This window comes from Mytilus californianus, unplaced genomic scaffold (assembly GCF_021869535.1).
Source record: "Mytilus californianus isolate M0D057914Y unplaced genomic scaffold, xbMytCali1.0.p SCAF_1, whole genome shotgun sequence".
Taxonomy (NCBI): Eukaryota; Metazoa; Mollusca; class Bivalvia; order Mytilida; family Mytilidae; genus Mytilus; species Mytilus californianus.
Window position 1 is genome coordinate 22,889,147 of NW_026262581.1, and position 17,651 is coordinate 22,906,797.

General features: G+C 36.7%; 1 protein-coding gene across 1 annotated transcript in view; it reads right to left on the reverse strand.

Annotated features, from left to right (window-relative positions):
- The window catches only part of LOC127716727 (uncharacterized), a 97,961-nt gene extending 82,357 nt beyond the window's left edge, over positions 1 to 15,604 (reverse strand). The window contains exons 1-3 of the mRNA XM_052222978.1: positions 15,431 to 15,604; positions 13,192 to 13,494; positions 11,988 to 12,054 (exon numbers count right to left, since the gene is read on the reverse strand). Coding sequence (XP_052078938.1) covers positions 11,988 to 12,054; positions 13,192 to 13,471 — 347 coding nt within the window. The 5' untranslated portion in view covers positions 13,472 to 13,494; positions 15,431 to 15,604. The remainder of the gene's footprint in view (positions 1 to 11,987; positions 12,055 to 13,191; positions 13,495 to 15,430) is intronic.
- Between the last annotated feature and the right edge of the window lie 2,047 nt (positions 15,605 to 17,651).

Consider the following 17,651-nt stretch of genomic DNA (forward strand, 5'->3'; position numbering starts at 1 on the left):
GACAGTACTACAACGTGAGGGTAAAGAATTTCTGGGGTAAGCATTCTTAAAGGCCGAAAATTTCGTCCGTAACACGGAAAAATAGTCGTATTTGATAAAATATGCACTGGGGTCACCCACTTGTTCAAACCCATTGCCCCGGCAGTTCTGTATGGCTAGGGATTATAGACTCTGCTCTAATAAATAGCTACTGGGTAGTACTACAACCAGGGGACAAAGAATTTCTGGGGTAAGCATTACTAGAGGACGAAAATTGTGTCCGAAATATAGAAATAAAGCCAAATTCGATAAAATACGCATTGGGGGCACCCACTTTCCGACCCACTGTCTCGGTAGTTCTTTATGGCTAGGCATTATAGACGATGCCCTGAGGAATATCTATTGGATAGTACTACAACGTGAGGGTAAAGAATTTCTGGGGTAAGCATTCTTAAAGGCCGAAAATTTCGTCCGTAACACGGAAAAAAAGTCGTATTTGATAAAATATGCACTGGGGTCACCCACTTGTTCAAACCCATTGCCCCGGCAGTTCTGTATGGCTAGGGATTATAGACTCTGCTCTAATAAATAGCTACTGGGTAGTACTACAACCAGGGGACAAAGAATTTCTGGGGTAAGCATTACTAGAGGACGAAAATTGCGTCCGAAACATAAAAATAAAGCCAAATTCAATAAAATACGCATTGGGGGCACCCACTTTCCAACCCACTGTCTCGGTAGTTCTTTATGGCTAGGCATTATAGACGATGCCCTAAGGAATAGCTATTGGACAGTACTACAACGTGAGGGTAAAGAATTTGTGGGGTAAGCATTCTTAAAGGCCGAAAATTTCGTCCGTAACACGGAAAAATAGTCGTATTTGATAAAATATGCACTGGGGTCACCCACTTGTTCAAACCCATTGCCCCGGCAGTTCTGTATGGCTAGGGATTATAGACTCTGCTCTAATAAATAGCTTCTGGGTAGTACTACAACCAGGGGAAAAAGAATTTCTGGAGTAAGCATTACTAGAGGACGAAAATTGCGTCCGAAACATAGAAATAAAGCCAAATTCGATAAAATACGCATTGGGGGCACCCACTTTCCGACCCACTGTCTCGGTAGTTCTTTATGGCTAGGCATAATAGACGATGCCCTAAGTAATAGCTATTGGACAGTACTACAACGGGAGGGTAAAGAATTTCTGGGGTAAGCATTCTTAAAGGCCGAAAATTTCGTCCGTAACACGGAAAAATAGTCGTATTTGATAAAATATGCACTGGGGTCACCCACTTGTTCAAACCCATTGCCCCGGCAGTTCTGTATGGCTAGGGATTATAGACTCTGCTCTAATAAATAGCTACTGGGTAGTACTACAACCAGGGGACAAAGAATTTCTGAGGTAAGCATTACTAGAGGACGAAAATTGCGTCCGAAACATAGAAATAAAGCCAAATTCGATAAAATACGCATTGGGGGCACCCACTTTCCGACCCACTGTCTCGGTAGTTCTTTATGGCTAGGCATTATAGACGATGCCCTAAGGAATAGTTATTGGACAGTACTACAACGTGAGGGTAAAGAATTTATGGGGTAAGCATTCTTAAAGGCCGAAAATTTCGTCCGTAACACGGAAAAATAGTCGTATTTGATAAAATATGCACTGGGGTCACCCACTTGTTCAAACCCATTGCCCCGGCAGTTCTGTATGGCTAGGGATTATAGACTCTGCTCTAATAAATAGCTACTGGGTAGTACTACAACCAGGGGACAAAGAATTTCTGGGGTAAGCATTACTAGAGGACGAAAATTGCGTCCGAAACATAGAAATAAAGCCAAATTCGATAAAATACGCATTGGGGGCACCCACTTTCCGACCCACTGTCTCGGTAGTTCTTTATGGCTAGGCATTATAGACGATGCCCTAAGGAATAGCTATTGGACAGTACTACAACGTGAGGGTAAAGAATTTCTTATGTAAGCATTCTTAAAGGCCGAAAATTTCGTCCGTAACACGGAAAAATAGTCGTATTTGATAAAATATGCAGTGGGGTCACCCACTTGTTCAAACCCATTGCCCCGGCAGTTCTGTATGGCTAGGGATTATAGACTCTGCTCTAATAAATAGCTACTGGGTAGTACTACAACCAGGGGACAAAGAATTTCTGGGGTAAGCATTACTAGAGGACGAAAATTGCGTCCGAAACATAGAAATAAAGCCAAATTCGATAAAATACGCATTGGGGGCACCCACTTTCCGACCCACTGTCTCGGTAGTTCTTTATGGCTAGGCATTATAGACGATGCCCTAAGGAATAGCTATTGGACAGTACTACAACGTGAGGGTAAAGAATTTCTGGAGTAAGCATTCTTAAAGGCCGAAAATTTCGTCCGTAACACGGAAAAATAGTCGTATTTGATAAAATATGCACTGGGGTCACCCACTTGTTCAAACCCATTGCCCCGGCAGTTCTGTATGGCTAGGGATTATAGACTCTGCTCTAATAAATAGCTACTGGGTAGTACTACAACCAGGGGACAAAGAATTTCTGGGGTAAGCATTACTAGAGGACGAAAATTGCGTCCGAAACATAGAAATAAAGCCAAATTCGATAAAATACGCATTGGGGGCACCCACTTTCCGACCCACTGTCTCGGTAGTTCTTTATGGCTAGGCATTATAGACGATGCCCTAAGGAATAGCTATTGGACAGTACTACAACGTGAGGGTAAAGAATTTGTGGGGTAAGCATTCTTAAAGGTCGAAAATTTCGTCCGTAACACGGAAAAAAAGTCGTATTTGATAAAATATGCACTGGGGTCACCCACTTGTTCAAACCCATTGCCCCGGCAGTTCTGTATTGCTAGGGATTATAGACTCTGCTCTAATAAATAGCTACTGAGTAGTACTACAACCAGGGGACAAAGAATTTCTGGGGTAAGCATTACTAGAGGACGAAAATTGCGTCCGAAACATAGAAATAAAGCCAAATTCGATAAAATACGCATTGGGGGCACCCACTTTCCGACCCACTGTCTCGGTAGTTCTTTATGGCTAGGCAGTATAGACGATGCCCTAAGGAATAGCTATTGAACAGTACTACAACGTGAGGGTAAAGAATTTCTGGGGTAAGCATTCTTAAAGGCCGAAAATTTCGTCCGTAACACGGACAAATAGTCGTATTTGATAAAATATGCACTGGGGTCACCCACTTGTTCAAACCCATTGCCCCGGCAGTTCTGTATGGCTAGGGATTATAGACTCTGCTCTAATAAATAGCTACTGGGTAGTACTACAACCAGGGGACAAAGAATTTCTGGGGTAAGCATTACTAGAGGACGAAAATTGCGTCCGAAACATAGAAATAAAGCCAAATTCGATAAAATACGCATTGGGGGCACCCACTTTCCGACCCACTGTCTCGGTAGTTCTTTATGACTAGGCATTATAGACGATGCCCTAAGGAATAGCTATTGGACAGTACTACAACGTGAGGGTAAAGAATTTCTGGGGTAAGCATTCTTAAAGGCCGAAAATTTCGTCCGTAACACGGAAAAATAGTCGTATTTGATAAAATATGCACTGGGGTCACCCACTTGTTCAAACCCATTGCCCCGGCAGTTCTGTATGGCTAGGGATTATAGACTCTGCTCTAATAAATAGCTACTGGGTAGTACTACAACCAGGGGACAAAGAATTTCTGGGGTAAGCATTACTAGAGGACGAAAATTGCGTCCGAAACATAGAAATAAAGCCAAATTCGATAAAATACGCATTGGGGGCACCCACTTTCCGACCCACTGTCTCGGTAGTTCTTTATGGCTAGGCATTATAGACGATGCCCTAAGGAATAGCTATTGGACAGTACTACAACGTGAGAGTAAAGAATTTCTGGAGTAAGCATTCTTAAAGGCCGAAAATTTCGTCCGTAACACGGAAAAATAGTCGTATTTGATAAAATATGCACTGGGGTCACCCACTTGTTCAAACCCTTTGCCCCGGCAGTTCTGTATGGCTAGGGATTATAGACTCTGCTCTAATAAATAGCTACTGGGTAGTACTACAACCAGGGGACAAAGAATTTCTGGGGTAAGCATTACTAGAGGACGAAAATTGCGTCCGAAACATAGAAATAAAGCCAAATTCAATAAAATACGCATTGGGGGCACCCACTTTCCGACCCACTGTCTCGGTAGTTCTTTATGGCTAGGCATTATAGACGATGCCCTGAGGAATATCTATTGGACAGTACTACAACGTGAGGGTAAAGAATTTCTGGGGTAAGCATTCTTAAAGGCCGAAAATTTCGTCCGTAACACGGAAAAATAGTCGTATTTGATAAAATATGCACTGGGGTCACCAACTTGTTCAAACCCATTGCCCCGGCAGTTCTGTATGGCTAGAGATTATAGACTCTGCTCTAATAAATAGCTACTGGGTAGTACTACAACCAGGGGACAAAGAATTTCTGGGGTAAGCATTACTAGAGGACGAAAATTGCGTCCGAAACATAGAAATAAAGCCAAATTCGATGAAATACGCATTGGGGGCACCCACTTTCCGACCCACTGTCTCGGTAGTTCTTTATGGCTAGGCATTATAGACGATGCCCTAAGGAATAGCTATTGGACAGTACTACAACGTGAGGGTAAAGAATTTCTGGGGTAAGCATTGTTAAAGGCCGAAAATTTATTGATATTGTGTACGCAAAGAAATGTTAGTGGTTTCTTCATTGAATGTCTGTTTTTTTATCTAACAACAAATTAGAGTTGACAAGTAATGTCTTATCGTAATTAAGTGTAATCAACACAAACATCAATCAATATTTGTGCATTCTAATTTAATGTCAAGAAGGTTATATTACTCATGTGATACTATATTTCTGTTTATTTGAAATTAACAATTATTTCGATAAAGTGCATGGACGTATTGACAAAATTTAAATGTGTTGATTGGGTTAGTGACATCCACGGATACAATGATATGTATTTCATCACGGAATATGTGCGCTGGTAAACTTTGACGTCCTCTTTGATCTTTGAATGCCAGCATACTAAATTGTGTGTTGTTAGTCTATGATTTCAGCTTCCCAATTGTGAACTTTACATTTCTATATAGCAACATTCCAGCAGCGCCTGCATACAGAGTATATATCTCCAAATTGATACGATATTCCCGGGCTTGTATTTCCTATCATGATTTCCTTGATAGAGGAGTGCTGCTCACAAGGAAGCTATTAAACCAAGAGTTCCAAATGGTGAAGTTGAAATCATCCCTTCGTAAATTTTACGGACGCCATCACGAGTTGGTTGACCGTTATGGAATAACCGTTTCACAGATGATATCGGATATGTTCCTTATGTCGTAACTACAATACCCTTCTCTTTTCACGAATGTGACCTACCGAATAAGACTATTTACCGGATTTGTAATAACATAAGCAACACGACGGGTGCCACATGTGGAGCAGGATCTGCTTACCCTTCCGGAGCACCTGAGATCACACCCCCCTCCCAAAGTTTTTCGTGTTGCTTAGTCTTTAGTTTTCTATGTTCTGTCATCTGTACTATTATTTGTCTGTTTGTCTTTTTATTTTTGGCCATGGCGTTGTCCGTTTGTTTTCGATCTATGAGTTTGACTGTCCCTCTGGTATCTTTCGTCCCTCTTCTATGTGTTATTAGATACATGAATGCAGGTCACTTTTCAACATATAAACACTGCGTCCAACTTTTTCTTTTTACACCATTTGTACTGCTTACCATGTTGTGTCGAAATTGAACGTTTGCGTTATTGATGTATAATGATGAAATGCCGTTATGTTGATGTATATACAGTAATGAACACGATGAAAGATGCATCCTGCTTTTTTAAAATTTTATCTCAAGAATAAACGAGTATTCATTTGTTTGCTCTTATTTCAATTTCTATTACAAAAATCATTAGTCAATACAAAACATATTTTGACTGCTAAGATTTGCAACTATATTCCAAGCAATTATATTGCAAATTATAACATTTGTTTGAATCATTTTCTATTTGAATAAACATTTTGACACATAAATATGTCTCACCTGTATACAGTTTTGATAACAAAAATGTTGAAATAGAAAAAGCAACACTTTAAAATATAAATATGCAAAACATGAATCCTGAGTACTAAAAGAACAGGACTAACTAATTTATGTGGAAATAAAATATGTCAATGTTTTGTATCAAACTACATCTCAAATACAGTATTGGCTTATTTTAAGTGTTTTTTTTACATTGTGTCATACATCAAATTTATTCGTTCAGTGTATGTTCACTTGTGTTGATATGTCTTTTGATTGAGTTAAGCCATTTCAATTGATATTTGATAGTGTGTCTTCTATGTTGTGATGTTACACTATTGTTTCAGGTAAGGGTGCAGGTTGGTTCCTATTAAAATGTTTAAACCCGCTGCATTTGTTTGCACCTTTCCAAAGTCAGGAACCTGTTTGAATGGTTTTACACTTATCATTTTTGGTGCTCTTTATAGCTTGCTGTTCTGTGAGAGCCAAAGATCCGTGTTCACTGTTGAAGACCGTACTTTGACCTATAATGGTTTTTCTTTTACAAATTGTGACTGGGATGGAGAGTTGTCTCATTGTCTCTTCTTAAATATCTTATAACTGTCTTATCAATATACATCATTAAACACTTTTATATATAAACCATACTAACGTTTTAAAACACTGCAAAGACAATAGATTTGAAAGTTTCTTGACCCCAATGCGTATTTATAGAATTTGGCATTTTTCTAATGGGTAATTTGACTTTTTTCCCCGTGTTACGGACGAAGTTTTCGGCTTTAGGAATGCTTACCCCAGAAATTCTTTACCTTCCCAATTTAGTACTATCCAATAGCTGTTCTTAGGGCAGGGTCTCTAATCCCTAGCCATTAAGAACTACCCAGACAATTGGTTGGAAAGTGGGTGACCCTAGAGTGTATTTTATCGAATTTTGCTTTATTTCCATATTTCGGACGCAATTTTCGGCCTCTAGGAATGCTTACTCCAGAAATTCTTTACTCTCCCGATGTAGTACTATATAAAAGCTGTTCATTGAAGCAGAGTCTATAATCCCTAGCCATGAAGAACTACCCAGACAATTGGTTGGAAAGTGGGTGACCCTAGAGCGTTTTTTATCGAAGTTGACTATATTTCCATGTTTCGAACAAAATTTTGGGCCTTTAAGAAAGCTTACCCCAGAAATTCTTTACTATCCAAATGTAGCACTATATAATAGCTATTCATTGAAGCTGAGTCTATAATCCCTAGCCATAAAGAACGACCCAGATAATTGGTTGGAAAGTGGGTGACCCTAGAGCGTATTTTATCGAATTTGGCTTTATTTCCATGTTTCGGACGACATTTTCGGCCTTTAAGAATTCTTACAACAAAAATTCTTTACCCTCCCGTTGTAGTAATATCCAATAGCTATTTACTAGAGCAGAGGTTATAATACCTAGCTATAAAGAACTACCAAAACAAAGGGTCGGAAAGTGGGTACCCAAATGCGTATTATATCGAATTTGCCTTAATTTCCATATTTCGGACGACATTTTCGGCCTTTAAGAATGCTTACCCCAGACATTCTTTACCCTCCCGATGTAGTACTATATAAAAGCTATTCATTGAAGCAGAGTCTATAATCCCTAGTAATAAAGAACTACCAATACAATGGGTCGGAAAGTGGGTGACCCTAGAGCGTTTTTTATCGAAGTTGACTATATTTCCATGTTTCGAACAAAATTTTGGGCCTTTAAGAAAGCTTACCCCAGAAATTCTTTACTATCCCGATGTAGTACTATATAATAGGTATTCATTGAAGTAGAGTCTATAATCCCTAGCCATTAAGAACTACCCAGACAATGGTTTGAAAGTGGGTGACCCCAGAGCATATTTTATCGAATTTGGCTTTATTTCCGTGTTTCGAACGAAATTTTGGGCCTTTAAGAAAGCTTACCCCAGAAATTCTTTACTATCCAAATGTAGCACTATATAATAGCTATTCATTGAAGCAGAGTCTATAATCCCTAGCCATAAAGAACGACCCAGATAATTGGTTGGAAAGTGGGTGACCCTAGAGCGTATTTTATCGAATTTGGCTTTATTTCCATGTTTCGGACGACATTTTCGGCCTTTAAGAATTCTTACAACAAAAATTCTTTACCCTCCCGTTGTAGTAATATCTAATAGCTATTTACTAGAGCAGAGGTTATAATACCTAGCTATAAAGAACTACCAAAACGAAGGGTCGGAAAGTGGGTACCCAAATGCGTATTATATCGAATTTGCCTTAATTTCCATATTTCGGACGACATTTTCGGCCTTTAAGAATGCTTACCCCAGACATTCTTTACCCTCCCGATGTAGTACTATATAAAAGCTATTCATTGAAGCAGAGTCTATAATCCCTTGTAATAAAGAACTACCAATACAATGGGTCGGAAAGTGGGTACCCCAATGCGTCTTTTATCGAATTTGGCTTTATTTCCATATTTCGGACGCAATTTTCGGCCTCTAGGAATGCTTACCCCTGAAATTATTTACTCTCCCGATGTAGCACTATAAAAAAACTATTTATTGAAGAAGAGTCTATAATCACTAGCCATGAAGAATTACCCAGACAATTGGTTGGAAAGTGGGTGACCCTAGAGCGTATTTTATCGAATTTGGCTTTATTTCCATATTTCGGACGACATTTTCGGCCTTTAAGAATTCTAACCCCAGAAATTCATTACCCTCCCGTTGTAGTAATATGCAATAGCTATTTACTAGAGCAGAGGTTATAATCCCTAGCTATAAAGAACTACCAAAACAATGGGTCGGAAAGTGGGTACCCCAATGCGTCTTTTATCGAATTTGGCTTTATTTCCATATTTCGGACGCAATTTTCGGCCTCTAGGAATGCTTACCCCAGAAATTCTTTACTCTCCCGATGTAGCACTATATAAAAGCTATTCATTGAAGCAGAGTTTATAATCCCTAGCCATGAAGAACTATCCAGACAATTGGTTGGAAAGTGGGTGACCCAAGAGCGTATTTTATCGAAGTTGACTATATTTCCGTGTTTCGAACGTAATTTTCAGCCTTTAAGAAAGTTTACCCCAGAAATGTTTTACTATCCCGATGTAGTACTATGTAATAGCTATTCATTGAAGTAGAGTCTATAATCCCTAGCCATTAAGAACTACCCAGACTATGGTTTGAAAGTGAGTGACCACAGAGCATATTTTATCGAATTTGGCTTTATTTCCGTGTTTCGAACGAAATTTTGGGCCTTAAAGAAAGCTTACCCCAGAAATTCTTTACTATCCCAATGTAGCACTATATAATAGCTATTCATTGAAGTAGAGTCTATAATCCCCAGCCATTAAGAACTACACAGATAATTGGTTGGAAAGTGGGTGACCCTAGAGCGTATTTTATCGAATTTGGCTTTATTTCCATATTTTGGACATTTTCGGCCTTAAATGATGCTTACCCCAGAAATTCTTTACCCTCCCGTTGTAGTAATATCCAAAAGCTATTTATTAGAGCAGAGTTTATAATCCCTAGCTATAAAGAACTACCAAAACAATGGGCCGCAAAATGGGTACCCAAATGCGTATTATATCGAATTTGGCTTTACTTCCATATTTCGAACGAAATTTTAGGCCTTGAAGAAAGCTTACCCCAGAAATTCTTTACTATCCCGATGTAGTACTATATAATAGCTATTCATTGAAGTAGAGTCTATAATCCCTAGCCATTAAGAACTACCCAGACAATGGTTTGAAAGTGGGTGACCCCAAAGCATATTTTATCGAATTTGGCTTTATTTCCGTGTTCGAAATTTTGGGCCTTTAAGAAAGCTTACCCCAGAAATTCTCTACTATCCAAATGTAGCTCTATATAATACCTAGGTATTCATTGAAGTAGAGTCTATAATCCCCAGCCATTAAGAACTACCCAGACAATGGTTTGAAAGTGGGTGACCCCAGAGCATATTTTATCGAATTTGGCTTTATTTCCGTGTTTCGAACGAAATTTTGGGCCTTTAAGAAAGCTTACCCCAGAAATTCTTTACTATCCAAATGTAGCACTATATAATAGCTATTCATTGAAGCAGAGTCTATAATCCCCAGCCATTTAGAACAACCCAGATAATTGGTTGGAAAGTGGGTGACCCTAGAGCGTATTTTATCGAATTTGGCTATATTTCCATGTTTCGGACGACATTTTCGGCTTTTAAGAATTCTTACCCCAGAAATTATTTACCCTTCCGTTGTAGTAATATTCAATAGCTATTTCTTAGAGCAGAGTTTATTTTTCCTAGCTATAAAAAACTACCAAAAACAATGGGTCGGAAAGTGGGTACCCAAATGCGTATTATATCGAATTTGACTTTATTTCCATATTTCGGACGACATTTTCGGCCTTTAAGAATGCTTACCCCAGACATTCTTTACCCTCCCGATGTAGTACCATAAAATAACTATTCAATGAAGCAGAGTATTTAATCTCTAGCCATAAAGAACTACCAAGACAATGGGTCGGAAAGTGGGTACCCGAATGCGTCTTTTATCGAATTTGGCTTTATTTCCATATTTCGGACGCAATTTTCGGCCTCTAGGAATGCTTACCCCAGAAATTCTTTACCCTCCCGATGTAGTACTATATAAAATCTATTCATTGAAGCAGAGTCTATAATCCCTTGCCATGAAGAACTACCCAGACAATTGGTTGGAAAGTGGGTGACCCTAGAGCGTATTTTATCGAAGTTGACTATATTTCCGTGTTTCGAACGAAATTTTGGGCCTTTAAGAAAGCTTACCCCAGAAATTCTTTACTATCCCGATGTAGTACTATATAATAGCTATTCATTGAAGTAGAGTCTATAATCCCTAGCCATTAAGAACTACCCAGACAATGGTTTGAAAGTGGGTGACCCCAGAGCATATTTTATCGAATTTGGCATTATTTCCGTGTTCGAAATTTTGGGCCATTTTAAGAAAGCTTACCCCAGAAATTCTTTACTATCCAAATGTAGCACTATATAAAAGCTATTCATTGAAGCAGAGTCTATAATCCCCAGCCATTAAGAACTACCCAGATAATTGGTTGGAAAGTGGGTAACTTTGAACGTTGTTTTCAATTTAGACTTGTTTATATTTTTTCGTTTGGGCTTGTATTATATTTTGCCTTCGGGTTTATATGATCCATTCATCCTATTTCGACTCTTCAAAATTCAAGAGTCTATCCTAAATTGAGGTAAATTATATGGCCTTCTAAATACCGTTTCGATTCCTAACATCACTGAAGAGACAATAATTGTCGAAATCCTGATATGGTGTACTTATTTTTGCACCTTTTGTTTGGGGTATACCATATTTTCCTCAAGTCTATTGTTTCTGTTTGGTATTAAATTAATATTTAAGATCCATTTTGTTACATCTGGTGATCCGTTTATTTGGCAATCGCCAATGGCAGTCAGCAGGGTTTAAGAACATCCGTTGTTCGACCTGCTAGTCAAATGCGTTTTGTTAAAATATACTTTTTCACTTTTTTGGTCTTTTGGAAAATGTTGTTTGTGCTGTATTTAAACCACTCTACCAATAAATTTGTTTTGCATGCACACGTATAAAAGTTACGGTTTTTATCCAACGCAATCATAGGTTTGAACGTTGTTTTCAATTTAGACTTGTATATATATATATATATATATATATATATATATGGCATTATGGAAATTTAGTTTAATGCTTATTTTGAGTGCTGTTGATTCATAATTATTTGTTGGATACCAATTCTCATGGAATTCGTGGGTACAGGTGAACCACGAATTTTAATATTCAAAGAATTACAAATTTTATATAGGCTTGTATGCAAACTTTGTCAAAACCACTAAATCGAATATCCACGAAGATGTAAATTTTCTCAAGTCCAAGTAAATTGATTTCCACGAATATACAGAAATCCACAGAATCTTAAGTTTAACTTACTTTTCGTTTTGTATCTCTGGGCATTGAAAGATACCAGCCAAATTGCTAAAATGAACACACTGATAATCTGCAAATAAATTGATACATAATTGTTATCTATAAACTGTGATAAAAAATTTTAAAATCATATGTCCTCGTAAAATAGTTTGTTCATGCATTATCGGCATATCTATCGCTCCAGTGTGAAGTATCAAAGATAAACCTTTAGTGTTTTTGTGTCGTGTTTTGAAGGCTTGTTTTTTCTTTTTTTATTTTTTGTCATCGTGTTGTTATTTTCTCTTCCATTTATGAGTTTTGAATGTCCCCTTGGCATCTTTAACATCTTTTCCCACTTATCCTCTAACTATGTTGACACATGAACAATGATTTCAACAAAACGATGTCTCAATTTACTGAATGATGTGTTTGTGTGTGTGTATTTCTGCTGATTAAATATATATAGTTTACTTTTCCCACATCTCCCATTAAGGCATTTATCAATATGTTATCAGTATGTTAAATATATCGCATTTGTATGCATGTGAATAAGATGAAAACACTCACTAGATTTTATCACAAGTTTAGAATGTATGATGAAATCAGGATTTCACCTGCTAAATAAAGGCATTTCATACCCGGATTTTGTAATGTTGCATGAGTTTTAAATTTGATTAGCTGAGGATAATGAACATTACAGATTATCTCAGTCCGAAAGACAGGTACACCTTATAATCATTTTATATTCTAAAGATTATCATGATAAGTTGCCATGAGCCATTATAATACAGACGTAAGACGATCAGATTGATATTTACCCTCACAATATCTCTTTTACAAAAAGTAAATGCCGTACGCCGTCACTGCCCACGGATAACATTTTAATGCCTGGCATTCTGTTTAACATTAATCGCAGGGAAGACAAAATATGTTATTGTAAACACTAAGCAAATAGTTGTGTGTGTGTATGTGTGCGTGATGTATTAAGTACATCCATGTGATCATAAGTCATAAATAGTTGTTCCGTCATTCTCAGCATATGCATGTTATATATATATTAGGGCATCTTGATGGTGTTGTTAGATTGTTATCTTACTTACATTAACATTAAGTCTACCTTTGTACATCATATCATATAAATACAAAATATACTGCATTTAAGATTACCTTCCAATAGGATAGGCTTAAATTGTTCTGTATTTTGTTTATAATTTGCTTTTATAATTACCTGGTGTAAGATAGTGGTCTACAGGACAAGCCTTGTAATAACAACTACAATCTTCTTGAGAGGGTACACAGTAGCAGGTTGCTTTTGGCTTTGTAACAAAAACAAAATTGTTTAAGTAATTGCATCGACATGATCTGTCATGAGTAGTTGTTCCATTGCTGAAATCTACCTGTCCTTCTCCGTTACATTGCGATTTCAGCATAACACAGTTGCTACTAGTGTTAGAAGGCAATTTTAAAGGTTGAAACCTTTCTGCTCCACATTGCCGTATATCTAGCATGCCACTTATAACAAATTTATATCCTGAAACGAAACTATACTTTATAGTGTACCATATGGTGAACGGTAGCACAAACATAGCTCATAAAATCTTCTTATCAATAACTCAGTACAATGTGAGCTGAAAAAAATCGTTAAAAAGTAATAATAATTAACCTGAAATTATATTAAAAACTATAATGTTTTTTGTCTCTCTGTTCGTGTAAATGTTTCGAGCTTATACATTTTATAGAATATCAAGAACGCGTTATGAAGAAAGTAAAGGTATGCTAGTTATTTAAAAACTGGAAGTGTGACGAAATGATTGAAGCTGTAAATTTTCTCCTTTACATCAATTATGTACGTTTCGGCAATACAGTTTATTGACATTTTGTAAATATCCATATGAGCCCCTTTAATAGCAGATTTGTTCCTGTGTAGTTATGAATCACAGTTTATGACAAAACTAAGTAAAGGCCCGTCTAAATTCCATTTATTTGATGATTTAAACAACACTTCGCGTTATCTTCATTCTATTTTCGTTAAATGATCAAGAATTCTTAATATACTGCAGAAATTTACCCACAGGACTGACTTTAAATGAATCAAATATAAACAACAATAACTGTCCTTTCCTGTATTTAGATATTTGATATTTACACTAGAAACTCTACACAAAAAATTGCGATAAACGAAATTATATTTCCTTTCCTATTGTGAATTTTCCGTTTTTGGACGTTTTGCAGTCACCACCACGAATTGTTTGACCGATACGAATTGGCTGTGTTTTACAACTCACACACTGTTTACGCACTATTATATCTTTAGATACCAGAATAGTCGTCTAATCTCTAAATTTACATAGTGTGTCTTATTCCCGATTGTGATGAGTGATTATTCGCATAGCTTATGATTAGGACATAGCAGAAGACGATTATTCTGTCTATATCTAGACTATTTTAGTTCTTGCGATTCCCTCCTTTTTTTTTAAATTTTAATTTGTGTTTTGAAAGATTTATTAAGTTTGAACATTTGTAATTACTGTTGTCTCCAATTTAACACAAAGTATTTTTTGTTAAGTAAAATCAGAAAGAATCAGTATATGAAATCAAGTCATTAAAACTATAAGTACATATAAAGAAAAAGGGTAGGTTATTCGCCAACGAGACAGCATGTTAAACAAATTTGGGTTTTGTTTTAATGTTGAAAATTCCAACCACTTTGGTCCTCAATGCTCTTCAAATTTGTACTTTACCTGGCTATTTTAACTTTTTGATTCGAGCGTTTGACTATTTATATTTCAGATAATTCGCTTGCAGTCAATTTAGTACTGTTCAGTAGTTTTTCAGACAATTCAGTAAAAACAAGTAAATAACAACTACCGAACAATCTGATCATAGACTGAATAGATCTTTAAAGTGAAAATTGACAAAGACTGAAAATGACTTAATATTTTAATGTTCAGTCTTTTAAGAGGGACGAATGATACCAGAGGCAGAGTCAAACTCATAGATCGAAAGCAAACTGACAACGCCATGGCCAAAAATAAAAAGACAAACAGACAAATAATAGTACAGATGACACAACATAGAAAACTAAAGACTAGGCAACACGAACCCCACCAAAAACTGGGGGTGATCTCAGGTGCTCCGGAAGGGTAAGCAGATCCTGATCCACATCTGGCACCCGTCGTGTTGCTTATGTTATTACAAATCCGGTAAATAGTCTAATTCGGTAGGTCACATTCGTGAAAAGGGAAGATATTGTAGTTACGACATAAGGAACATATCCGATATCATCTGTGAAACGGTTATTCCATAACGGTCAACCAACTCGTGATGGCGTCCGTAAAATTTACGAAGGGATGATTTCAACTTCACCATTTGGAACTCTTGGTTTAAGAGCTGTTTGGAGCTGTTAAGAGCTGTTTGGATCACACTAAACATTTCAGATCAAAATGTTTGTATATGTATGTAGTTACCTGGTCCTAGAAAATGTAAACCAAATTCACAGTTTTCGTTGAACGTGTTTTCATTGGTGTCAAGTAAACATGTGTATTTCCGTGAATTGTTGCAATGTCCGTAACCACGGATTTTCCATTGTGGCAATTCAGGACAGTTCAGTTGATAGGATTGAATGAAGAAAGGGAATACTATCAGAGAGAGACCTGAAATGAAAAGAACAATGATCGTGAACCAATTTTTCAATTATTTGCATTAATTTTTAAATCGCTATCAAATTTGTCATACAAAAACTCAGTTTCCCACTAAGCTTTTGGGTTGTAAGATTAAGTAGAACAAAATTACAAACCTGTATGTTATCTTTGATGAGTTTTATTGTACATTAACGTATTACAAACCAAAAAAACAAATTTGCAGCTGCTTAAATCTCATCAATTGTTTAAGAAGACAAAAACAGACAAAACAATGGGACTCGCATGAACTCCAAAAAGAGCAAAACCGGCCGTGTTGACATTTAAGACATTCTTAAAACAAGATGATTCCTTGAGCAAGTATCACTCTCGTGGCTTTGGTATTGTGGCAAATGTGAGTTAATGACAAAATATTCTCACCTTCATTTCTACTATATTACAGTGTAAAAACTTTGATTAGTTGTCAGAATAGCATCATCATCAATTTAAAAAAGCTAAATCTTATCATGAAGAATAAAAAGTGGTGTTTGCTGTGTTTGCCAAGAATTGATTACATCAGACGAATTGTGTTTTTAATATCTTCATCAGAACCTACTCTCATTATACTGACTGTTCTTGGCAGGATACAAATGTGTGATGCTTAAGGGTTTAAGTGGGGTATTTAATATTGCGGAATACAATTTTGTCCATGAGTATACATCTTTAATTATAGCCAACTAGAGGAAACGAAACAAAGAATAGCGTGCTTCTTGGACACCTAACGATATACACCTTGGTGAATGTTCATATATAAAGCTGTTGAAAGTCTTTATCAAATTATATTCCTCAATGAAGAGGAACAGATGTCGGACAACAATAATTTTGTAAATCTAAACTCGTTGAAAATGTCACTGCAAGGTACTGCATTTTTTATTGTATTTTTAAACATTGGGTTTGCTATTTATAGCTTAAAATTTAAGGTGTTGTTCGTTCAAAACATATTGTCTAAAACGACTTCTATTTGGCATTAAAATAGCACCCAATATTTTATTAGTATAAATATATTCAACTCCTTAAAACAAAAGTGACAGCTGTCTTTTACTATTTAATTTTGGGGTACTTTTGGTCTTAAAACTTTTAACATTATTACGTACTTATCCCCAGTTTTTTGTTTATTACCTTGATTTGTCTCTTCATAATCGATTTTCGAGATTTGAACATCGATGATATAGTGTCGCCTAAATGTATACCGCATTAAATATTTAGGTTTGGACATTTTCGATAAATGTAATCCAGAAAAACGCCTCAGACGAAAGAAATGTTTCAGTGTTATTTTCATTTACTTTCACTGGGTCGAAACCACTGCGGGTGGACTGTTAGCCCCTTAGCAGTGGCATCAACTACTAGTCATGGCTTCGGCAACGCTCCTAACATTTCTACGTTTGTATGCATCTCTGGCTTTAAAAATTGTAAAAAGGTAATACATTACTAAAAGGCATTGTTACAAGACAGAGATGTAAAAAAACAGTCTTGTATGTAACCTTTTGTGGGAATCGATCGGCTAGTAGATGGCATATAGACAAAGCACATAAGCAAAAATGTATGACAAGAATACAAAAATGACCACAGCACAACAACACAATGGCGGGATGCATAAAAAACCGAGCCGGGCCAAAAGGATATTAACAAAAATGGACTAAACAGTTAAGGTTAATAGTTTAAAAAGACAAATAAAAGAACACTATAACACGCAATTAAGAGGATAAACAACGTCAGTAACTAGAATCCATACTTCAAGACCATCATGTATTATTTTTGAAGTTGATACGAAATATCTATCAACAAGGTCTTGGTATCTTCCGATGAACTTTCTTAGAAAAAGGACGAGATGTTCTTTCACATAACCCTGGTTCATCGACCTTCTGGTCAGACAATGGTGACGTTTTATAAAGTCTGATTAGCAGCTGCTGGCTCTTGAATACCGAATGAGTTGGGAAATGTATATCCCATATGGAGGTGAAGTTTGTATATTGCTACTAAAGTGGGGGAAATTGATAATTTCAAAATTAAA